Source organism: Salarias fasciatus, chromosome 6 (assembly GCF_902148845.1).
Source record: "Salarias fasciatus chromosome 6, fSalaFa1.1, whole genome shotgun sequence".
NCBI classification, from domain to species: domain Eukaryota; kingdom Metazoa; phylum Chordata; class Actinopteri; order Blenniiformes; family Blenniidae; genus Salarias; species Salarias fasciatus.
Genome location: NC_043750.1, coordinates 35,016,789 through 35,042,398, shown reverse-complemented (window position 1 = coordinate 35,042,398; position 25,610 = coordinate 35,016,789). Strand labels below are relative to the sequence as shown.

The 25,610-nt window shown below is 44.5% G+C and overlaps 4 protein-coding genes across 4 annotated transcripts; 1 reads left to right on the top strand and 3 right to left on the bottom strand.

The window, feature by feature from the left end:
- Nucleotides 1–162: 162 nt before the first annotated feature.
- Nucleotides 163–3,849, bottom strand: cant1b (calcium activated nucleotidase 1b). Its single transcript, XM_030093454.1, has 5 exons — nt 3,659–3,849; nt 1,988–2,521; nt 1,772–1,912; nt 1,413–1,616; nt 163–1,336 (listed from the first exon to the last, which is right to left on the bottom strand). The coding sequence occupies exons 1-5, from the start codon at nt 3,720–3,722 to the stop codon at nt 966–968; spliced, it is 1,314 nt and encodes a 437-aa protein (XP_029949314.1). The 5' UTR covers nt 3,723–3,849; the 3' UTR covers nt 163–965.
- A 2,224-nt stretch (nt 3,850–6,073) lies between these two features.
- On the bottom strand, nt 6,074–14,270 carry afmid (arylformamidase). The gene is made up of 11 exons (XM_030093455.1): nt 14,115–14,270; nt 13,698–13,788; nt 10,683–10,787; nt 10,545–10,593; nt 10,387–10,472; nt 10,232–10,304; nt 9,967–10,064; nt 9,438–9,516; nt 7,980–8,115; nt 7,082–7,186; nt 6,074–6,876 (listed from the first exon to the last, which is right to left on the bottom strand). Exons 1-11 carry the CDS (start codon nt 14,139–14,141, stop codon nt 6,847–6,849), a joined length of 879 nt encoding a protein of 292 aa, XP_029949315.1. The 5' UTR covers nt 14,142–14,270; the 3' UTR covers nt 6,074–6,846.
- Nucleotides 14,271–15,078: 808 nt separating this feature from the next.
- Nucleotides 15,079–18,523, top strand: tk1 (thymidine kinase 1, soluble). Its single transcript, XM_030093457.1, has 7 exons — nt 15,079–15,246; nt 15,401–15,432; nt 16,274–16,387; nt 16,966–17,059; nt 17,190–17,279; nt 17,723–17,842; nt 17,960–18,523. The coding sequence occupies exons 1-7, from the start codon at nt 15,181–15,183 to the stop codon at nt 18,137–18,139; spliced, it is 696 nt and encodes a 231-aa protein (XP_029949317.1). The 5' UTR covers nt 15,079–15,180; the 3' UTR covers nt 18,140–18,523.
- A 236-nt stretch (nt 18,524–18,759) lies between these two features.
- Nucleotides 18,760–25,557, bottom strand: syngr2b (synaptogyrin 2b). Its single transcript, XM_030093456.1, has 4 exons — nt 25,317–25,557; nt 21,914–22,151; nt 21,275–21,411; nt 18,760–20,459 (listed from the first exon to the last, which is right to left on the bottom strand). The coding sequence occupies exons 1-4, from the start codon at nt 25,416–25,418 to the stop codon at nt 20,193–20,195; spliced, it is 744 nt and encodes a 247-aa protein (XP_029949316.1). The 5' UTR covers nt 25,419–25,557; the 3' UTR covers nt 18,760–20,192.
- Nucleotides 25,558–25,610: the final 53 nt, after the last annotated feature.

Below are 25,610 nucleotides of genomic sequence, written 5' to 3'. Positions count from 1 at the left end.
GTGAGGCGGAACAAGCGCTTCATCGGCTGGGATCTGAAGCTTCTGAGCAGCTCTGTGGGAACGAGACACACTCAGAACAATGTGTGAACACGAACTGTCAGATTAACCCTGTACTCCCGAAAGAGGAAAACACCTCGTCGTCTCCTTTGGATCCAACTTGTCGCTTCCTGAATGTCAGGACTTACAGCTCAGAGGGCAAACGGTGGTAAAATAATGTTTTTTTTTTTCAGACCTTCACTGTTAAAGCGCATTAAAACACCTGTATAGACAAAGCAAGGGAAGGCGCTGGACCATCACTGAGGGAACCTTTGGTCCCTCACATAAGGGCACTTGGACATGTGGGCTGGACCAGACGGGGGCTTGAGGCAGCCGAGGCTCCAGAACCATCGAGACCAGGGGTGTCAAACATGGAGGACGTGGACCAGAACTGGGCCACTGGATGAGTCCGGTTCAGTCAATACTACAAAGAGATCTGTCAGTTGAAACAATTCGATTGCAGCTTCTTTTTACTTGTGAAAAAGCACTGAAGCCATGTTATATGGGAGAGTTGTTCAAAACAGGGTTTTTTTGTTATCCTGCTATAATAATGATTTTCAATTATTTAGCTGTTTTTGCTATTGAGGGCACTTCGAGTTCACTCTGAGATAAACCACGTTTGACACCTCTGATCTAAAAGAACGGCTGCTCCCTCATCTCATCCTACACATTTATAATGATTATGATTGGTTAAAAAAAAAAATCACAATAATCTGTAAAGTGCATTTAATCCAGCACATAGATGAGTTCTGGTAGTGAATTAAAGACTGTTTACATCTTTGGTTTGTATTTTAAAGTGTAACCAGACTTCGATAGTGTTTTTTTTTTTTTTTCTCCCTTTCTGGAGAGTCAAAGTGCGAAGACAACTTTGGTTTTGATTTCATCAAACAATCTGATGTGTTGCTGTGAACTGGAGTCCGCTGGAGGTTTTAAATGAACTCCAGCCCCTCGTACTTCACGTTTCCGATCTTCGTCTCGGGCATCAGCACCCGGCCGTCCAGCGTGAAGGCGATGATGTAGGTGGCGATCCTGCCGGCGTCCTCCTCCGACTTCAGCGCCACGATGATTTGGTCGTCCGTGTCCGGGACGAACTTGAAGGAGGAGAAGCCGTGGGTGGGGTTGAAGGGCCCGACGTGCCGCACGGTGATGTAGCCGAAGTCCGGCGGGCAGGACAGCACGAGGTTGGTGGCCCGACGCTCGTCCGCCGTCTCCTCGTAGCGCTCGTGGCTGGCCCGGCGGGGGAGGAAGAACCAGCGCTGGAGACTCTCGCTCCAGGCCGCCGACTCATGGATGAGGTATCCTGTGGAGGCAGGAAGACCGTGGGTCAAGAAAACATGGAAGAATAGCTACCAGAAAAACATCTTGGTAGTGGCTACCTGGTGGTTCGATCCCCACGGCGCTCCGCAGGGCGTCGTAGTACGGTACCCAGTTCTCGTGCTTCACGTCGCCGTTGTGGCCGACGACTTTCACCCACTCCGGGTTGTTGTTGACCACTTCCCCAGACGTCGTGGTCCACTCTTTCCCCAGGCCTCCCACGAAGAGGTGCTCGTCCTTCACAGCGAGCCACTCCGCTTTGAATCCTGCACGGAAAAAACAAACCCCGATGAACAAGCCGACTGGAGACTCGGACACGTTTCATGTTGCCTCTTAGCTTAACTTGGGTAAATAGAGTGTGTGGAAATATGCTTCATGAGTGAAATCCTTCCATTACTGAAGAGTCGCGGTGCAGACTGACCTTTGGAGACCGAGCCATCGCCGTCCGGTAATATAACCCAGGGCACGGCCCGGCTGCCCTCGATCCGGTACACCACGCCTGTCCGGTCGTCCACGCTGTACAGGTGGCCGTTGAAGGCCACCAGCTCGGACAGCTCCATCCCTGCGGCGGAGGAAACACACACGTCAGTCCTGCTCCCAGGACACCTAGCCGAGCGCCGATACCGAGCGCCGATACCTCGTCCTTTCTCGGCCAGGTGACTCTCCAGGGTGACCGGCTCCTCGTCCCACTCCACCTCCAGGACGTCGCCGACGTCAGACACCGTCAGGTAGCCTCGCTTCATGTAGCTGAACCACGTCTGATCCTTGGAGCTCCGCGACGCCGTGTCCAGGTCCGCGATCACCCCGATTCGGTAGCGGGTTCCCCTCCAGGTCTTCTCCGGCGGACTCAGCGGGTACGTGCTGTTGTAGGGTCTATCTCCGCCCTCGCTGGACGTGTGTGAGCCGTACAGCTTGCTCCAGTAGAAACTTTTCCTCGACGCGTTTCCGTCCTCCTCTCTTCGGTGCAGGTACAATAGAAGAACTAAAGCCAAGAGGGTCACCACGGTGATCGCACGCCATTTTGGGTGGAAGCGCGCGTCAGAGGAAGATAATCTTTTAAGGGATGCCAAGGCCAGGGGGAGGCCTCGGACAGCGACGCCGAAAGAGTTCATCGAAGTGTCGTTCTCATCCTTATTTTGGACTGTGGAGGGCTGATGGCTGCTACCATAGCCTGGAAATGAGAGAAACAAAAAGAGCTATCAGGACAGTGCGATGAAGGAATCAGATTAAAACAGTGTTTGAATGGATTACAGCGCACAAGAAGTTCTGAAGGTTCCTTTCATGTGAAGTTTTTCTATTCTAAAGGGAATGAAGATGCCATTTGAAAAGAGAAGTGGAGGCGCACGTCGAGTTGAAAAAGCTTTTTGTTTGTATTGTTGGTCACAGCAGAGCTTTGTGGCGTTGTTCAGGGAGAAAAGAGGCAGCGGGCACGTCCTCTCCCCCAGAAGAAACAGCACTAAATCATACCGACTCATAGGTTTTTTTACTGTTAACAGGGCAAAACAAACCATAATAACCACAAATATCACATCGTAGAGTCTGTCAGGCCAGTTGCTCTGTGCGCAGCTGCAGCTGAAAATTCAGCTTGATTCATTTTCAAAACTGACTTTCAGTATTTAAACATACATGAGTACTTTTTTGGAATGATTCCAATCTGGCTCACAATAACAAGTCATGTCAACAATACAAAGATTAGTGTTTCTTTCTGTTGAATTGTCTCTTCGAGTGATCTGAGGATAACTATGAACGAACAGGTCTGACGGGGCCGGCAAACCGACGCTCAGCCCGCTGAAATCTGAGAGGTCTGCAAGAAAACAAGGTGACTCTGACGGGTCACTGGGAGCCGCAGGAAGCAGCGGCTCTTTAAATCACTGTGCTGTTACACCGTTAATGCACATCCTGAAAAAGTTAGCAATCTTTTACAGCTGGAAAACTACAAGAAGGAACACAGTCCACAAAAAAAAAAAACCGAGCCACAGAGAAGAGCAGCATGAAGCAAGATGAGGCATTAGGAGGGCATTCAAGTGATTAAATCCTCAACTCTGTGAACAAAAGCAACTGAAACACTCCCTGAATATTCTCTAACTGCGGTTATAGGCATACAAAACACCATTTACATGTAAAAACGTATACGGACTTGTATCTAAAACTCTCCCAGGATCCTCAGCTGTTCAGTAAAGCAGTTTCATACTTGGTGAGAAAACACTGCTCCTATTGTCGCCGCTGCATGTATGGCCCATATTTCCCATCTCTGTGCCCTAAACACAGCCTGTCTGTAAGCTGTAGGAAGAATGCAATAATTATTCACCCTTCCTTCGCCTCTTCTCCCCTGAACACGCTGCCTCCATCATGCCGCTCTGCTTCGCACGCATCCCGTAATGAACTCCAGCGTCCCACGCCGGCGACCGCTCTCAGCCAGTCTCCTCCTTTCCTCCCCATCACACTGGCTCAAGTTTCTGCCCTTTTCTGTGGAGCTCGGGCCGAGTCTGGGCGTAAATAATGAAGCAACAGGAGGGCAGAGGGCACGGCTCAGCGATTACTGATTAGTGTGATTACCAAACCTGAGCCAGGCTCCAAGAAAACAGGTCCTGCAACATTCTCAGCGAGGGACAGACGGAGTTCTGATGTCTCCAAATCGCCCGTTACAGAACAGAAGCATTAAGTTTCACCTTCACCGCTTCCAGATTTTATCTTCCAATGCTCGTTGCGCGACCCTCAAGAGGTCTGCATTCAGACAAAACTCAATGTCGTGTTGAGTTTTTGGAATTACGGGCTGGAAAAACTTCACAATACAAACAGACCAAAATCAAACGATTCTAAATCAACACAAATATTGGAAATATTACAGTGGATGGTACTGATAAACAAAAGGCACAGCAGAAAAACTTTGAAAACTACAAATGGATAATTCATAAAATACCCAAAAAACATGGACCGATACAAAAAAGCATCAAATAATCAGGCTCTAAGAACGAGACCGTGCATAATAAAAAAAAAAACCACACACACACACACACAAAATGACTGAGAAACAAACTACTTCTAAAAACATAAAGAAAGGAACAAGCGCAACAAAATATTTCGTTGTTTGAGGCTATGACAAAAAAGCAGTCACAGAACGCTGTGCCACAAACCAGTCTGACCAAAGTCCATCACAAGGAGACGCAACATCATCCAGAATCAGCCAAAAGACACAAAACTAACAAAAGCTAGAGCAAACAAACCAAAACAGCTGCACAGACACAACACAGAGGCACCACCAAGAAAACCAGAGGCAAAGAATAAATGATGACACACATGATGATAAACAGGCATTAACAGCATCAAACATCATCACAAAACTGAGTGTGGACAGAGGAACTCCCCCACCAGGACAGACACCGGGACACTGGGGTGTCACTGGCAGCCAGAGGGGGCTTTACTCTCTCTGCCCTGGAGCCGGCGTCTCTTGCTCCGCCCCTGCACTGAAAACATTTTTTTTTTTTCCCGCTGTCATGGAACTAACAGAACAAAGTGTCCTCATTGTTTGTCCTCCCCAGGGTCCATCAGAGACAGAAAGAGACATGAAGAGATAGAAAAGATAAAGATAAAGAGAGTTTGACTGATATCAGATTAAAATGGAAAATCTCCCCACAGCTGCACGAAGCCACAAACATGACACTTTATTAAACTTTATCCCACCTCCTGACCATAAAAGTAACTTCATCCTAAACCTAGAAAGAGCTACGATTTGAGAAAGTCAGAGAAATGTGGACATTATTGAGAAACTGAGAGTTTAACTGATAGACGCCGGTTGTTGAAGTGTAGCAGCTGTTAGCATGAAGCTAGCACCAGCAGCTAGCATCCCTCATCTTCACCGGATTACCGACCCGGGATTAGAAACGCTGTGCCGGGATCAGAGTTCAATCTGAGAAGGGTTTGACCCGGTCGCTCACCTGGTTCACGGGGTCTGTCCGTCCATGTCCCGGGGAGAAGGACATGTAGCGGACCGCTGGGCTGAAGTTCCCCGGCGGATAGCTCCTCCTGCCCGGGGAGCCGCGGAGCGGAACACCGGCCTCCTCTTATCGCAAAAACATCGCAAATACCGACGAGCAGGCTGGATAAAGTGCTAAATCCAGTGTGTGAGAGTGAAAAGATCACATATCATTCACAGACAGCTGGTAACAGTCAGTAGATCCATCCTGATCTGTGGGCTGCGTGAGGACAGGAGCTCGGCTCAGGTTAAAGTGATTTACATGAAACTGCTGAACGACCCCAGGAGGAGCAATAAATAAATAAATAAATAAATAAATAAATAAAAATTGCAAATGATCAACACTTGCTTCTAAACGCATTGGCCTGTAATTATTAAACGCATCTGTCATTGAAGGGGCATAGACAATCTATCATCTTGAGCGTTTAGTTTTACAAAGATGGAATAACTCCTAAGTATCCATTATTTGCGCAGTGTAATCAAGAGATAGAGCCCTTCTCTCAAAAGCCATAAATAAAAGAACATTTCGATTGAATCTGCACAGAATACATTACTTCATCTGAACTATATGCTCAAATATGGCTCTGTATAAAATATAAGAACACAGATGAGAGAAGTACCCTCACATCTTTGGCCCCAAATAACATTAATTACCTTAAAAACCTTTAAAGGTCTGTGACACCTCACAGTGAAGGTTTGGCCCTGCAATCCTAGTTTCCACGACTCACAAATAGAAGAATAAACACTTGCAAATATAAATATTTATTGATATATATTCTCTACAATGATTAATACAGTGATCAAGTAAACAAGTATGTAAGATCCTCCTACAACAATGTGCATCAGTTACATTTTTGTCATATTTTAGCTGTATATTTACATTACAATTGTATTAAAATATTTATGACCCTATTATTACTCCTCATGTATATCAGCGTAAAATAAAAAGTGCAAATATGTATATTTTAATTACCAGCATTTAGAAACAACACGTTAAAGTTCCCTGGGTGAGATATTGTCATTGTGGAAGCTACAACATTAAGCTACATTCTGTTTGAGTGATACACTGCTGCTCCAGAAACAATTGATCTCAGTTTTTTTTCCCACAATTAATGATTGTAAATGCAATTTGTTGACATTCAAAGAAAAACAAATGACAAGTATTTGACTGATAGAACCAGTTACAATACACTGGATAAATGCCAAAATTAACAATCGACTACAACATACAACAGGCAGAAGTTGTGTATTTCCTGACAGTAACACTGCACACAATGATTGTTCAGTTTTTAAAAATGACTAATTTGCTACAATCGCCATCCTTGACGTGACAAAAGTTTCAGGCACACAGTAACATGTTCATATGTTTTGACAATACAAAGGTTGTTGAAGCCTTTTTTTGACACCAGTAACTAAGTGAAGAACTTTCCTTAAGCATGCTGAAACAGGAAACTCGATGCTTATCAAAGTACTGAGACGGTGCATATGTTATCGAGTCGTCTGCATACGATTCATTCAACACCTCAGCTCTTCCCCATCATCTTCAACAGAAGCTGCAGAGAAAACACAGGAAATGAAATGACTTTCACAACAGAGACACACTGAAGATGTAAAACCCAAGAGCTTTGTGGTAAAATCTCAGTGACGCTAATTAAATTACATGAAAAAAGTGAGAAAGAGAACCACCTGAAAAACACCTCTGCTAACATGAATAAAATCCAGAAGCGACGCTCACAGTCCTTTGAAACGCCTGGGTACCTTAGTGAGGCGATAGTCCCCGTCCACCAGCTGCTCGATGATGTTGAAGTGGTCTGTATCGGGCACATCCTCCATGGTCACGTTCAGGCCTGCTGCTTCCAGAGTCTGTAAGACCAAAAGAAAGTGAAAATGTGTACAATCATTTAAGATATCCAGTCACATTGACATCTATAAACCAATGAAACCTGGAACGACATGTGAGCAACCTTCCGTCTTCAATCGGAGGCAATTTAGATAAGATTAGATTAAAAGTTCCTTTATTAGTCCCACGGCTGGACAACTTCAGAAATAAGAAGTCGATGATTTTAATAAGGGCTGCGGAAAATTCATCCTCCTACCGGAAGGCCAAACTGAGTGTGTACTTCTGCCACAAGATTAACGAGAATTATGGCAGCGAGTTTCTTAAAGAAGACCAACTGAATATATGTAATTTTAACCAACATGCATGAAACCGATACTTTCTACTTTGGGGGAAAAAAAAACAAAAACAAAAACACATCAGTATTGCTTTTTCAGAGTAGTGTCAATTAATGCTATATTCTAATATGCTTAAAATGCTTAATGAAGCCATTAATATCTTCATTTTAGTTGTAAAAGTGTGACCTCAGGATCCACAGGCAGACCACCTCCATGTCTGCTATCCAGTATTTCTCACTCCACACTACAGATCGATAAACCTAAATTCATAGCTTGAGTATATTCAGTTTATTTTAGTTTGAAAAATCATATTTATCTTAATCAAAGGGAAATAAATGTTATGAAGTTATACCGTACAGTTAGAAATAATCAATACTGATAGAAGGAGTGGGTTATCAATGAAATTTCAGGGGATCAATGAACCAATCATAAACTAGAGAAATGCCATTTTTACACAGACATTAAAACGACGAGCACTGACTTTGTAATATTCCTCCGACTGCTTGCGAAACTCCGGCGAGTCGTTTTCAGCCACGGCCACGACGATGTGACAGGAGGAGGAGGACAGCTTCAGCTGAGGGACCAGCTGACTGGGGCTGTTCCTCACCGCCACCTCCCTGAAAGAGCGAGACGGCGAGGGGACGGAGGAGTGAGGCACCGACCGACACCACCACACAACTGCACATCACACACACACACACACACACACACACACACACACACACACACACACACACACACACACACACACACACACACACACACACACACACACACACACACACACACACACACACACACACACACACACACACACACACACACACACACACACACACACACACACACACAGTCACAGGCACAGTTCCTCCTCTGCAAAGACTCACAATACTTAAACACAATGCATAACAGCTACTGGCACTTAAAGTCTTCCACAAGTACAAAAAATACAGAAGCTTTTCTCAACTTCACCTCTTTATGTAAACTTTTTGTAATAATAAGAACTTTACTTATAAGGAACCATTCATTCATATATGAACTGCAGCTCAAAGGCCTTCACAATTTAAAACACATTGATATTAAAGGAGAGGAAACTTTGAATTTAGACTGAAACCAATCAGAATGTAAAACAGACAAGAATAGCACAAATGCTATATAATAAAATCAAATATAGGTTTGATTTATATTTGACCAAAAATACAACCGAACAGCCGAAGACTGAGATGATAATCAGTAATTCTCATGTGAATTTATTCCTTATGATTGAAGATTCTTGATAAATACTGAGGATTTCAGGCTCTGGAGCCTTAAATGCTTGTTTTAAGTCTATCTGGAGAACCAAGAGAAAAGCAATGCAAATACAGGGAGAACATGCAAAATCTGTAGAGAAAAGCTTCCAGGCTTAACCCTGGCTTGTACTGAACGCATTCTCACCATCGCTTGAAATAAAAAACTATCACAATGTATGCCGGGATGCTGAACATCAGTCTTTAAAATCATCTTAAGTGTAACACCAACGCAACAAAGAAAACCAACTGGATTTTTCAAAGTGACACCTATCAAACAGACAGTTCAAGAAAAGAAAAATAACTCCCTGACATGCTGAAACGTTCACCGTTGAGTTTTAGAAAGCAGACTGGTTTGATCAGAGATTACATCCAGGACACGCCTGTGAATCAGAAATACAAGCTGAGCTTTTGACTGTTTGCAGTAGGATGTTTTCATTCTGTTTGTCCTGAGCTGGAGGAAATGTGAAGGAGGCGCTCGCAGCTGGAAAGCCATTGACTTCAGTTTCTGTCAGGAAGTTCAGGCGAGTCCGTCACCATGGCTTCGTCCGGCTGGCTTACGTTTCACATTTGAGTGACAAATAACAGACGACAGCAGCGAATCGGCAGACAAAAACTACACAGACTGAAAATATTTAGTGCTGCTGACTCACTCCGTCATCTTCAGAGGCTCGTTGACGTAAGTGGACAAGATGGGCAGAAGATCGTAAATGCCGCTGACAAGAAAAGCCCCTGGAAAACACGGAGAGAGCGTCTGTGAACGGGCCGAACATCAACACCTTCACAACTTGTTCAAGGAGCATCTTTCTCTCAGTCAGTGTTTATTATATGCAGCGGTTTTTCAACCAAATTCTGTTTTTACAGCGATCTTATGTGTGACCTTATTAATCCTTTTTAAATTTGTATCTATTATTCTATATTATCACTGTTGGAACAACAGGACTTAACCAATCTGAGATACTTGAAGTCCATTTTATCTATTTCTTATCTTTATTATCAAGTATTTGAATGATACGAACGTTAAAACCGGTGGTGAAGACAAGATAAACCCACATTTTAAACACATGAAATATTGAAATAAGAAATTCATATAGAAAAATAAAGGTAAAAAATGTGTTGAAAAGTGCTTATATGAATTTAAATGTAATCATAGTGAGGCCTGGGTAGAAAGGTTTGTTTCACCTTTAATCTGAGGAGCGACGCTGTACTGAGACCAGTCGGTGGACAGCACCATGGCCGCCAGGTGAGCCCCGGCCGAGTGGCCGCACAGGTACAGGCCTCTGGGAAACAGAAGCAGACCAGACAGAGCTCACAGACTGAAGAGGAAAAAGAGCCTGGGCTTTTATAAACCCGTGACATTTTATTCTCCTGAATCAGTGCAGAGTGAGGACAGCCGGTTCAGGATTTAATTACGTCTCAAACAGGAAGGGGACGCCGGTTCAGGTACCTGATGTGAGAATACTGCTGAACGATGGACACCACGCTCCTGCGAACCTGTGCCACCATCAGGTCCATGTTACCTAAAGAGCCCAGAAACAGGTGAGGAGGGGGAACATTTTCAGTTTCCCCTTCTTAAATCCTCATAAATCAAAGAGCCGCTACCTTTGGGGGCGATGTCGTAGCCGACGGCCACCACGACCACGCCTTTATCCACCAGGGGAACGGCCATGAACCCAGACTCCTCCTTGCTGCACAAAACGGCAACATGAAGAAAACACCGGAACAGGGGAAGAAACTGGACCGAGAGCGTCACGTCGTACCTGAGAAACTGCCAGTAGCCTCCGTGCAGGTAGACCACGAGGTGGACGTCTGAAAGAGGAGACGAGGGCTGTGAGTCGTCGCGTGTCGGACCGACAGCGATCACAGTTTGACAGCGTGTCAGCGTGTCACGGCCGTACCCAGAGAGCTGGTGCTGGGGATGTAGACGTCCAGCTTCTCTCCATCTCCCTCCCCGTACGGCACGTTGAGCAGCGTCTGGGCCAGACCGCGAGCTCGCTCCGTACCTGAACGCCACACCACAACAAAAACACTAATAACGACACAATCGCATCCTGAACATATCCCTGAACATTTCTCTTCATGATTCTACCTTATATATACCGTACGTCACGAATCAGGTCAAGAATAACTGATTTAGACAAATGTTCCTTTCAAATACATACGTCGTGAAAAAAAAACTGCAGAAAGGCGTTTTCAAAACAGACAAGCATGTGACTGTGCAAAGATTTTCAATCAGAAAGGATTTCTAGAAATGAAAAGCATGAATTTGATGGCAAAATAGTGTTTGGCCAAACAGTCACTTTCAAGTGTTTCTATTACATAAAGTCAATGAGGACTGTGTTGTTATCTGCATTACTTTCAGTTATTTGGAGAAAAACACAAAAATCACAGACATTACAACTCAGCCGGTGTATTTTCTCCTGAAGTCCCCTTCTCTATCATATCCTGTATATTGTATGTCTGTCTGAATTAAACCCACTGATGGATACACATAGGACTTTCATTTTCTGTCTGATAATTGCTCTCCATTTCAAACAGAAATTTCACAAAAAAGCCTGTTGAGACCCACAGCAGAGACCCCATGGCTCCTTGGCTGTGAGATTTGAACCAGCAGGCACTGCTGAACTGCTTTTAACAAGAGATACATTGTCATGAGCAGATCTGAGTAAAACATATGGCTCAGCATTCACAGTCGTCCTTGTTTTCTATGTGACTGTTTGAGAAAAAGTGAATGGCCCAAACTGTTAAGGCTTCCAGTAAAGATACCTGAAAAACCCACTTACATTCATCGTATACGGAGATTGAAGATTACAAACCTGCATCCATTTCAAAGCATTTACACATCTGTAACTGCACATTTAAAACTTTTTTTCAAGATTCCCTCCACAAGCCAGACAAAAACTCATCAACCAACCAAATGCCAAATGAACCAGTTCAGAGTGATTCAGTCTTACTGTGTAGACTCCAGTAAAGCCTAGTCAGACACCTGAAAACTCCACTGAAGCATCTTCACTTCATCTATTCCACATCTGCGCTAAGAATAGATAAATAGACAAATATTCTAATTCTCGTCCACTGTAAAATAATCAAAACCATTAAAGTGAAAATGTGAACATATGCAGATAGAAGTAACACAAATGGGATTAACTATAATATTTCTCATTGCTTGTTCATTTCTGGTGAGCTGCGTGTGGTGACCTTTATATCCAATTATAGGCAGAGAGGCAAAATCTAAACCTACGGAAGACAGCATTTTTACCATATTCAGTAAAATAATCACAGATAAATAGTTCAGTGTTTTGGGCAGAGGCAGAGCTTGGGTCTCAGTACAGAGGGGGCGGAGCATTCTCCACAGGCCCTTATGATAGTAATCTCATCATTCAAACAATACCTCATGCTACCATCAAACAACACACTAATGCTCACTTTTATTGAGCCAAGCAAACCTAAATGCCTCAGAAAGCAGAATAAAGTTACAAACCAGTACACAAACTTGTTCTGAAGAACACAAACTTGTTCTGAAGAACACACACACACACACACACACACACACACACACACACACACACACACACACACACACACACACACACACACACACACGTTTGTACAGCTATATGTTGTGAGGACATTCATTGACATAATGCATTTCCTAGCCCCTTACCCTAACCCTAACCATCAAAAATAAATGCCTAACCCTAACCTATGCCCTAAACCTAACCTAAACCTAATTGTAACCCTAAACCAAAAATGAAGTCTTAACCCTCAAAAAGGCCAAAAAAGGTCTCTGAAATAGTGAGGACCGGCAAAAATGTCCTCACTTTCCACAAACTGTCCTCACTTGTAAGGTTAAAAACCCAATGTCCCCACAAAAGGTCCTCACAGCATATAGCTGTACAAGTACACACACACACACACACACACACACACGCAGCCTGACAGCTGTCAATCAATCTCAGAGCGTCCGCTGTCCATGGTGCTGAAAAGTCAGATAAAAAGTCACGGGCTACATCTGTACCATCTTTGATACAGCTTTAATATAAAATTAACACAGCTGGTCTAAAATTACACAACCTATTCAGATAGATATAGACACAGCTATCTATATCTTTTGGAATTCACGTATATTAGAGAAAAAAATAGATTCCGCGGTCTCTTATAGTTGAGAGCAACACAAGGCACATTCAAATAGGCAGGTGTTTAAGACCACAGCATTCTGATAAAGATAATATTTTTGAAGGTTTCACTGACTCACCAGTGGCTCCGACGTTAGGTTTTGGGTAGTACCGCTAGCGGCTAGCATAGTGTTTAGCATACTGTTTAACTTCCCTCCAAAGAGTTCAGATCAAGTGCAAAAGAAAAAACTGGTTCATGCCGCACAGCCAATCAGCGCTGGCTTACAGCTCTGATGCATTCATGGACAGTCGTAATGTAAGAATTGGCAAATTGGAGCCCACACTCATATGTGTATACCTTCTCTCACACACTGCACATTTTATTATAATAATTTATTTACGAGTAAATATGAACACATCACATAAAACGGGGCCCTACGACCTTGTGGGCCCTGGAGCGACCGCCCCCTTGCCCCCACTCTGGCTCCGCTACAGGTTTTGGGCTTTGAGCTTAAATTATCAGGTTAGAATAAAGACCAGTATGTGGGTCACCAGAACTGTGGTAAAGAGAAGACGATCTGCACAAAACAGCCTGGAAGAAAATGAATTAAAGCAGTACTTTCTGCACATGAGCAGCGAGTATTCAGCTGATACACATTTCCCGAGTCTGTGGAGCTTTCGGCAGCGGAGCGGCGCTCCTGCAGCGCTCCTCCGCGGCTCCGGCGCTCCGCTCCGGCCTGTCCGCGCACAACAAGCCGCTCAGGGCGCACCGCCGGCGAAATAACGAAACAAACCCACCTTCCTTTAAAGCCTTCACGTGAGCCTTGATCACGTCGTCCGCGGACATCCTGTGGGACCACCTGCTGGGTGAATACTGCCTCTCCAGCTCCTGTCACACACAGCGGGCTCCGGTCAGCCGCGCAGCCACCATGAGCCGCGGACCGACCGGCCAGCAGCGCCCCCTCGTGTCCCCCAGCAGCTTCTGCATTTGTGTGCAGATTCCTTTTTATTGTTACTTGAATGCATGTCGTTGACAATGCAATTAAATGTGGTTAAACAATTATCCAATATTCTTCAGTAGTTTATGAAAATGGTAAATTTCAGGAAGTTTTACTGTGAGTTTTAAGCAATGCAACACTGCGAGTAAGATTTCTACAATTCACTCTACCGCTTCCACCAAAATGAGGAATAAAGCAGCAAAAGTCAAAGTCTTACATCCTTCTTCATGTCAGTCCAGTCCATGTTATCTCCTGAAGAGAGTTGAATCCCTGGAGGAAGACAGATCCAGGCTGCGTGGCTGCAGCAGAGACTCTGAACTGAACTAGATCACCAGTAACTGATCGACCACGTGCTGCTGCTGAGCACTGGGGTCATAGTTCAACACAAGTTTGCTTTGGAACGGATTCTCAGAAAACAGAGCTGGCAAATGTGCTCAAATCTCTGCAAAGAATAAATAAAATAAAAAAAACCGGAAAAAGAAATTTTGAGGCGTGTATTGCGGGTGTTCCCTCTCTCTTTTCTCTTTTTTTAAACTGGTTGAACCATGTGACCTCTGGATCCTGTCCTGCTGCATTCAAGGAAGTACAAGCCCCAGTAGAGTGTAGAAGATGAATGAATCAACTGAGCAAGGTGTGGGGGATTGTTTGTATTGAGTAAGAGGGAATTCACAAGGGAAGCGACAGAAAAGTGCATTCAGTATATAATAAAACAGGTTGAACTGTCCTGTTTATTATTGCTTCACTGGATCCAGTCACCAGTAACAGCTGGAGGAAATAAATGTTTTGGCATACAAACTTGGATATCAATCATTTCTGGGGAAATTTGACATAATAGATATTTGACTAGATATAAACATATATAAATATAACATTACAGTGATAAAGCTGCCAGAATGATAAAGAGTACTTCCTGAAGCGTGTTTTTGTTTTATTATTATTATTTGTTTTTTATTTATCGGTCCCTTTAAGTCGTGCTGTCTTCTGTCTGTGATTGGCTAACTCGCCGAGTAAGAGCCAATAAAAGCATTGGAGGGCGGGACTTTGAACATCGGTTGCTCTGATTGGTCGTTCTTTTTGAGCCCGCTTGCTGTCGTCGCTGTTTGGCGGAGGAAGTCACGTGCCTCCGTTCTGATTGGTCTAGAGTCAAATAAAGCGCAGAAACCCGCGGGCGCGCGGAATTTAAGTTATCTTCAGCGAAAGGAGCAAGATACCTCCTAGATTTATTTAGAATTTTTTACTTTTTATTTATTTTAGCTGTTTAGTTTGTGTATATTTCAGTAAAAATGGACTGCGTGGACTTTCCGAAAGTTCTACCAAACTCCCCGAGGAGAGCCAGAGGACAAATCCAGGTAGGAAACGAGTTCGCTCTGTTTTTAACATTAAACAAATTTAACTCCCCATAAAATAAGTTTCCTTTAATGTCACATACAAACCTGAAGCGGTACGGGGAGTTTTGTTTACTTTGTCCTTCGTCGGACTGAACAGCTGCTTTGTCTTCTGCAGGTCATCTTTGGACCGATGTTTTCAGGCAAAAGGTGAGTTTTTCTTTCACAAGTCGTCTTGTAAAGGTTTGAAGTGTTCATGTCATTCATCTACAATGTTTACATGGCTGCTAAAATGATACTTGCTGCATTTTCCGCCTGCAGTTCATCATCCCGCCAAATTCTTCCTTGTGTTTACAGCTGTCATTCGTGAAGATGCGGTGTAGATTCACATGTACTGTTCAAGATGTATATAAATGAACACTTGTTTTTTTTCATAGATTTTAAGCCTATTGTATATGCATTTTGCAAATTAACATTATTATATCCAGAAATTATGTACCAAGATGCTTTCTGAGCTTTACATAGATCTGACACACTAATATACAGACGAATTTAATGTCAAAGAAGATTTAGCACCTTTCAGATGCAATGCACTTCTAATTGATCTACAAAGAGGAAAAGGAAGTACAAAAGCCATAGTAAATAAATAAACCCCATTTTTAAGATGCAGGTTGTAAGAAAAAAAAAAAAAAGGAAAATCCATTGTTTATTAGAAAATCACATCAAATACCCTAATGGAGAGTGTCAGCAGTCCTCAGGAAGTTTGTTCTTTAGGTAGAAACAAAAGCTGTTTCACCATGTTACCTCTGACTCTGGGAATTCTTAGTACACCACTTCCTGAGGCCCTCAGGGGTGTGGACGGTTCGTATTCTACTAGTAATTGTCAGATATATTTACACCCGAGATGATTCAACACTTTACTGAGCAGAAGTCAGATTCTGAAGTGGATTCTTTGACACGCATGCAGCCGGTGCAGAGGCTGAAGCTCAGGTGTAACATCCTCCAATCTCTGTATTGGTGAATAATGAATATTCACTTTTTATTTTTGCAGCACTGAGCTGATGAGAAGAGTGCGCCGCTTCCAGCTTGCTCAGTATAACTGCTTGCTGGTCAAATATGCCAAAGACACGCGTTACTCAGACACCGGCATGGCCACACATGACAAGTAAGTCCTTCAGTGTTTAGCTGAGGGCCTCACAGTCATCACTGTAACGCCCATGTGATGTTTGATTCTGTATTTTTACAAAGATGCACTAAAAAAAGTAGGTGTTTTACAGTTCAAAATGTTTCAAGTGGCACATACATGTGTATTTATTTCACATACTGATTTCTACTTGTCTTCATAAAGAAAAGCAAAACATTACATGTACAGGAATCTGATGGAACTTTCCAAATTTAGAAGTTTTCATTTAAATTGTTTCGGACTCAGATGTGGAATCGGTTGTAATGAACTGTTCAGCCTGCAGGTGAAGCTGCACACATTCACATGCTGTTATAAGTCATAAGTTGTTTATTCCTCAATAACTTGTATCAAAATGTCTGAATTGCATCTATAATTCTCTTTTAAAAGTGTAATTTATATTTTGAAACAATATTCATTCATTGCTATTCATTAAAAACTGAATTTTCCATGCTGTAGTGTTATGAATTCTGAACAAAGCCTTTGTCAAATGATTTGTTTACCTAATTTGGGGGGAAAACTTCAATTAAAATGTGTAATTTTTTCTTCTTCTTCTTGTTCAGATACACAATGGAAGCTGTACCGGCCAGTTGCCTGGCAGACGTGCGGCCTGCGGCGCTGAGAGCGTGCGTCATTGGTATCGATGAAGGACAGTTTGTGAGTGTCTCAGTGTGCTGCCTTTTTCTTTTTTCACACAGAAATCTCTGAATAAGTGACCTGATGCTGCAGGAACATTTTGTCATAGAGTGTTTCTAAAAGAATAATCGATTTATGTGTCTGTCTGCAGTTTCCAGACGTGGTGGAGTTCTGTGAGGAGATGGCCAACTTAGGGAAGACCATCATCGTGGCTGCTTTGGATGGAACCTTTCAAAGAAAAGTGAGTGTGATCAGTCAGTATGATCATGTCCCCACCTGAATGATTTTAACTATGAAGGAAAAACCAAACACTAAAGACTGAAAATCTGCCCTCATTTGTATTCATTACAGAGACATGATTTTAAAATTACAGGCCCAATGACTTTTTTTTACTAATCATTCAGAAAAGTCCTCATTCTATTAAAATGAGGACTTATCTCTGCTGAAATACCCACAAATCCACTGAGTATGGCCTGCAGAAAAACAACAGAACGTTCCAGACGAGCTGCATTTCTACAGATTACTAAACAAACAGCACAGACTGCTCCGACACACTGCGCTCATTTTCCTCAATCTATAGCCGGCCTGTTCTCGGTGATTCAATTACTCCTCTTGTTTATTCACCAGCTGCTTTTCTGCTGTCTTGTGCTTTTTTTTTTTTTTTTTTTTTGTCCTCTCCTGCAGCCATTCGGAAACATCCTGAACCTGGTTCCTCTGGCCGAGAGCGTGGTGAAGCTGCACGCCGTTTGCATGCAATGCTACAATGAAGCTGCCTACACCAAGAGGCTGGGGGCGGAGAAGGAGGTGAGGGAGGGTGGGGGGTGTACAAGAACCCATCACGACCTGGAGCAATGGGTGGGAAAATAAATTATGATCTATTATATATAATCATGGAGGCGTTCTCTTCCCGTTTGGTTTCAGGTGGAGGTGATCGGAGGAGCTGACAAATACCAGGCGGTGTGCCGGAGGTGTTACGGCGGCTTGACGGAGGACAAGGAGAACGGCTCTGTCCTCAGAAACGAAACTCCACAACAACAGCCAGCGGGGAAACTGCTGGAGCCTGGAGTTCCCAGGAAGCTCTTCAACTCCCTGCACATCTGAGGACACTCTACTGCACAAACCTCTGTGTGTCTGTGTGTCTGTGAGAGAGAGTGTGTAAAATCAATCAGTATTGGTTTGAACAAATGAGATTAATCAGCAGTGTTTTTTACATATAGTTGTGTGTTATTGTGTAATACTACTTGATATGAAAAAGCACTTAAAATGAATACAATGTCTAGCTTTACTTGTGACATATTTAGTTGCTGTGATATCTGAAATTTTTAGATCTTAAGCGATTTGTGACTGAAAGTACTGACCTCAAGTGTTGGACGCAGGTTTGAATCCTACTTGTTACAGAATAGATGTCAGTATTGTAAATAGCAAAAATATTGTGGGCAATGGTGGTTTGTGTGAGGATGTATTAAAAAAATCAGTAAACATGTTTGAAAAATGTGAAGTTCTTCATGAAAAGGTGAGTTTAGTTTTAACCGATTGAAACACCGACATGTAATCCAACACTCTCAGACGGAGGACCAAAATAAACCGTTCAAATCCTGGCGGTATTCAGCAGGGAGCGTGAAGCTAAACTACGTCCACTGCACCATCGGATGGTTGGTACGTGACGGCAGAGATCTCTGAATAAAGATGTAAGACATGAAATGACACTTTAATCAAAAACAAACGTTTTTATAAAATATTTAATGTGGCATCATAAATTCCAACATGTACCTCGAAGAAAAGCACATTAAAGACGGGGGCAAAAAAGCAAATAATCCAGGCAACTTTTACTGCAGTATCAAAAATCAATAATCATTCAATTTAGCTTTGTGGCAACTTTTTGTCATACAAATTTCACCCCTCCAGAGTTTAGAGAGACATGATTGAGCAGAAAATCATTTTTTTTATGAATTGGTTTCAGTAAAGAGGCAGTGACAGATATTCTCAACAACAGGTGTCGTAACACGACGAGAGTGCAGCTCTGAAGCCGGCTCACACAAGCTTGGAACAATGAGCCAAAGCTAATCCCCGGGCCAAGTTTCCAGAGCCGCCGGATCCGCACAAAACAGCCGAGGTGTTAAACCGACAAACGTACTGAGATCAGACACAAAGCGGCAGAATAAAACCAACAACGGGGGGGTGATTCTCACGTTTACAGGAGCTAAACTGTGTGTCGCTGCCTGTAAATAAGAGAAACGCGAGTGTTGCTGGTAGTTAATGAGTGACTTGTGAGTACGAGGCCGTGCTCAGGATAAACCTGTTCTGTAAGTGTGCAGTTATCTGAATGTCACTCCCTGGCTGCTATCTGAGGAGCAAGTTGAAAGGGCAAAGGTGACTCCGGAGGTCCAGTGAGTGATTCTGCTTTCAGCCACACGTCGATCATTTATAATCTCAAGTTTTCTGAGGGGAAAAAATGCACCGCATTCATTTTAAATAATTATTATGGCAAACAGAATCAGCGTAGTTGTCCAAAAAGCACTTCTCAGAGTTGATTTTATTCATTTATGGCAAATAAATTTAGAAAAAAAAGGACATTTGGCTTGAAAGTCATAGAAGTCGACTCAAATTACAGATCAACTTATTCCAACCAAAGCTGTTAATACGTCTTCAACATGAAATCAGGTGAAATGAGAAAAATCCACGGAACCAAATAAGAAAATACAATCAGGCACAGACGACCATTAAAATGGCAGTTTTGCATCGAGGATTGTTATGTGCAGATGCACATATTTAGTTCTCACCCCACCGAAAAAAACAACAACAAAAAAAAAAACTAACAAAAAACGGTGCTGTCATAAGCACTCCTCATCCTGTCGTTGTATAACCGATACATCCTACCTCTGACCTCTGACCCCCCCCACGCAGCACGTTTGAGGTAAAAGTTGCATCTTTGCACGCAGGTCCAAGGTGGGATTGCCCAACCATCAGCTGTAATCTCCGCGGCCGGCCGATGTCTTCAGATCTGACGTAAACGCGGCGCCGCTGCGAGTCGCGCCGCTCAGATCCTCCACACGTGAAAGCGGCTGGAGAACCACATCAATATGATATAGCTCCGCGTCCGTGCAGTCAGTCGGCCTGGCGGCAGACGGCCCCGCCCCCCACCACCACCACCACCTCAGTACTTGGGGGGCTGGTAGTCGCCCTGCGGCGGCTGGAGGCCGGGGTCGTAGGGGGGCTGCTGGCTCACGTCGGTGGCCGGTTCGCCGGGGTACGCCGTGTAGGTGGTGGGGGTGTAGGTGGTGGGGTTGTAGGAGGTGGGGGTGTAGGTGGGGGGGTAGGGGGTGTGGTGGTCCGGCGCGGGCGGGGGCTCCGTGTAGGCGGGGATGCTCACGTCGTTGACTCCACGGCGGAAACGACCCAGAGCGAAGTAGGTTAAGATTCCCTGTGGAGGATATGAACCGTGGAGGTGAGACACAGGAGACCCCGACGCAGAGACGCTGAAACACTCGAACCACAGAGCTGGAAGTCGTTCAGCTTGAGCCTGTGGAGGCATGAACTGTGCAGGACCTGCGGTATCTAACACCAGGGTGTCAGTAACAGACACTTTACATCCTGAACGCTGAACTGGAGTCAGAGCAGACTGGGACTGTTCCACATTATCTTCCTCATCACGCCAGGAAATGCAAAGAAATCTCACCCGCTGTCTGATGGCTGCAGCAACTTTATCCTCTCATAATCCATACACCTCATTACTCCTGACATGTTGGATGTTGAGAACTGTTCACTCAGAATCTAAGATCTAAAAACTAATCAGGTGGTTTGGTGCAAGTTGGAATGACTTCTAGTCTTTTAAAAACAAGCAGCCAAACACTCGTCATTGTGTGACTTATTGCCAAAAATCAGTAGACGGGATTGAGACGACCCTGAGACCCTGGTCAATAAACAGCAGTGTCCAACGATGAAGGTTTCTGTGAAGCTTTCTGTAAGCTATCAACAATATAAAGCAGAGAGAAACAAATAAAGTCTTTGTTCTTGCAGGATGAGTATGTAATTTGAGGGCTATTGTTTGACAAAAGTCAAAATCCACATATGGTTTTCCATTTTTCTCAAATTTGCAATGCAGTCTTCACAGAGCACATTGAAAAGTTTGTTCCAAATAGTCTCTAACATTAAAATATGATCTGTAACTCAAACAAATCCAACACGAAATGCGAGACGCAGGCAGAACGGCGTGAAGACGCCGTCAGTCGTGCTCACCCAGGTGGCGATGGAGAAGAAGGAGAAGGCGATGGTGGCGCGTGCGGCGTCTTCGGGAATGCCACTGATATCCTGAGTGAAACTCCACTGATTGGCCAACAGGCAGAAACACACAAACCACAGGAAGGTCCACGCCCCTGAAAACACACACAGCGGTCACAATCGCTCAGCGTGAACCCCGCCGATATGAAAAGTAAATTCCTGACAACAGAAAAACAAAGAAAAGGGGGGGAAAAAAAAGTATCCATCTGCTCCAATGAACAGACGGCGTTTTTCAGACCACCACGTCTTTGTTCCCCATAAGAATGGCGGACTGTGGACGGTGTTGTGTACCGATGAATGTTTATTTTCATCGGTGTGTGAGGCTATCCCCCTCACTCATCAGCCACTGCCAACGGCGAAGAATAAAACATTATGTCGGGAGACAGTCGGCGCTCTGTTAGACCGAATCCCAGAGTCTGTCTGCGTGAAGACGCTCAGATTCACACACTGAAACTGCAGGAAGAAACCGGGAAGGAGCGTGCAACTTAGATAACAGTCGCCGTGATTGTTGGAACGTTTGTAAGCACACAGATGGAAGTGAAGGAAACCAAACGAGAAAACCACACAACAACAACGAGCTGAAAAGATCCTGCTCACCTGAGAATCCCAGATCAGCGATCACAGCATACTTCCTCTCTTGCGCGTTGCTCATAAACGGCACATAAACGTCCAGGAGCAGGAAGGCGACGCAGGCCAGGAAGCCCAGCACGCCGATGGTGACGGCGTACTGACAGGCCGAGTCGTTCTGGTTGAAGATGCACTTCACCTGCTTGCTGTAGGGCGGATTGATGTACCCTTCTGAGGTGATGCAGCCAAACACCACGATGGCGAACACCTGCAGGAAACAGGAACGAGAAAAAGACGGTGAGGGAGTCACATTTCTCCAACCTTTAACAAACCTGCAAATCTTTTGTACCCATTAACCACAACTTGCATGGTTTACACAGCCGTCTCCTTTGTTTCTAAAGCCAAGTTAAACATTTTCAGGGATGTTTTCCAGGCGTCAAGGCAGCGAACGCCGCTGTTAGTTAATAAATGTAAAAACTGTGACCGAGACTTCCATCTCCCCTAAAACTCCACTTAAAAGGTGCTTCTTCTACCACTAAAACCAAACTGCTTTTTCTTCTGCTGGTACTTTTTTTTTCCATGCATCACTGGTTTTGTTAAAAATAGAATTATTTCCATTTCACTTTTTTGTTCCAAAATAAGGTCAAAACAAGAAGCCAAGTCGAGTTGTGTTTTGGTAAAAAAAAATAGCACAAGTCTATCTTTTTGACATGGAGATGGCGGAAGCAGGCAGGAAGTGGTGTGAGAGCCGGCAGGCTGAGACTCTCTGGGTAAAAGCTTCCCTAATGAAGCAGTTCAATAACATCGACAGATGAGAAACACAGATATCAAGAGTTCTTTCCTCACAAGACCAACCTCTGATAAAAAATTTTTAAAAACAGCTACCAAACAAGCATTAAAAACTTTGATAAGTTCATCTGTTTGATTTCACCAATAGATGAACTAGAAGAAGGTTTCTGACAAATATGTGCAACAAATAAGCACATAATCGGCTTAATTCAAGGAATTTATATGAAGATAGCATGAAGGGAAATCTGACTGTAGTTTCTTCAGACATTATTCATTTAATCAAGAAAAGCTGTTTTGATGAGCCGTAAACTGAAACACAGCACATTTTTCAGGAGTCCAACCATGTTCCCTACAAAAGTGTCAATATTGATGACTTCAGCCGCTTTTTCCAGTGCTGGAAGCCTTGTTACAATGACATAATCTACCATTTTTAAGACCTGTTGCTCTGTTTTACTGAATATTTTCTAATTCACAGGAATAAAAACAGGCTGTGATGCAACTCAACTTGTCAGCAGCCTCTTTTCGTGTTGCCCCTCAGATTCCCCCCGCCCCTCCCTCGCTCATCCCGCTCCCGGTGTCTCCGGCGGTCCCGTGGTCGGCCCACTATCTGCTCTGATTACCCACCAAACCATGTGACCCACTTCTGAGTGCAGCTGCCTGCCATGTGATTCCCGAGATGCCACCAGCTCCCGGACAACACTCCGAACGGGAGCGGGAGAGGGAGAGGGAGAGGGAGGACAGAGAGGGACTGTTCAGCGGACCGAAGGGGCCGCCGGGGTCCCGGTGGCGGGACGGGACCGTCGGCACAGAGGGGCCGAGCGGGAGACGGTGTTGGAGAGATTAAACGCTCAACAACAGTGAAAATGGGAACTTTTAGAGCAACAGATGGGTTTTTCTAAAGAACAAGAAAGAGTTTGTGTGCTGAGTGACAGATGGCCGACGGATACCATCTCTGAGCTTTCAGTAAACAACATAACGCTCCCATGGATGAGTTACATTTATCTACAGAGGGTAGATCCAACATTTCAGAGACAATGGCCCAGCCTGTGTGGGTTTGTCTTTGTTCCTGGAGCAGGTGTGCTGCTCTGTGCGACCTGTGGGCGGGCTCACAGCCACACAGGCCTCCCTTTGTCCCGGAGGTGCTGGCTTCTTAGAAAAAAGATTAAAAACACTCGATACACACGGTGATCAAGCCATGACAACTCCGAGATGGGCTGAGAACAGCTGCTGCTGCGTGTGTGTGTGTGTGTGTGAGGGGGAAATCCATAGCACAGGTTGACCACGAATGAAAAACAGGGGTCAGCAGGGGACAGGTGTCACCTTACCTTCCTGTCAGTTCCCTGTTTACCAGTGACACACACACACACACACACACACACTCATATATACATAATCTCTCTCACATGTTTGCAGAGTTTCCCCAAACATAATCCGGGGTTACAACCAAGGACACACACTGTGCCTCACACATTAGACACACGTCACTATCCTGCTCAACCGTTGTTCAAAGTTACAGTGTGTGTGTGTGTGTGTGTGTGTGTGTGTGTGTGTGTGTGTGTGTGTGTGTGCATTAGCTGCAGTACTAAAATAGTTTACACTCCATTGACCAGGCAAACAGCAGCCATCTTTGGTGGACGATGATGAGATATCACAGATTCATTTCACCGAGGAGACAGTCAAGGACGGATAAACCTGTTGAGTATTTGTGCTCACCGTCACTCAGCACTGCAGAGGAGGATATTTTTATTTGTATCGACTGTCTTCTTGAATACTCTGTTTCACATGATAGGCAAGTGGTTTCAAACATAAGGCTCACAGGTCAAAACTGGCCCACCAGGGGCTCCACTGTGGCTTTGCATGTGAAGTTTAGAAAATATTAACTTTTTTTTTTTTTTTTTAATAAAAGAGTACGCTGTTTCTAATCTAATCTGTGTGGTGGAGTGAGAGATCCAGACTTATAAAGAGATTTGAAGGTAAAGTAGCATCTAAACCATGCAGCGATGCACAGCCGTGAATGCTGCAAGCGGATGATGGTTTCATCACGTTTCACTGTTTTAGACAGCAGGAATCTTTAAGACGCCACAGTGGGAATTTGCACTTCATTGAAAATGTCAACTTTTTTCAGGTTTTAGGGAAAGAAGTCTATACAAGTGAATACTTTCATTTTACGCAGTTTTTATGTCATTGCTATGGTTCCAGAGTTTGATAGCCTTGTTTTAGTCTAAAACCTTGAAGTGAGCATTATGAGCTGTCTGGAAACAGCCGATCAGATGTGTGTTCAAACTTCTAAAAACTTTCTCTCTGGAAAAAAAAAAAAACCCTGAATGAAGCCAGTCAACACGATCAGCGTTAACGCAGAGATATTGATCAGGCTCCGTGGAGCTGCCGGAAGTGAAGATGTTCGATGACAGCAGACATGTTGAACTGTCAGAACAGCTGCACCAAACACGGTGCGCAGCAGCAGCAGCAGCCTGTTGATCAAAGCAAATAAAAACTCCGCCCGAAGGCGCCGCCTGCCCCGAACCCCACCTCAGCGGTTCATGGCTTCCGGGGCAGACGCACCTGTTCCCAGATCCGGTTGAATCTCATGTGAACTGCTGCGGATCTGCAGCCTCGGTGTTGGTGGAGGAGGTGTTGGACTCACCCAGCTGAGCAGGCGCACGATAGTTTGCGGTTGTCGGATGAACTTCTGGAAGTCGAAGCCTCTCCCTGCGAGCGCAGCGCCGTACGCACTGACGCCCTCCATGTCCGGACAGATCCTCTGCGGTGGAGTCGATGTGTCGACCTGACGGGACGACCTCCCAGTCTAACTTGCAGCCCTGAAGTGCTGCTGCCTGCCGCCGCCCCCTGTCCTGCTGCGCCCTGACGCACGAGCGCGGCGCAGCGCGGCGCAGCCAGGCGGAGCGCGGCAGCCGCGCGTCACGGCGGAGGAGGAGGA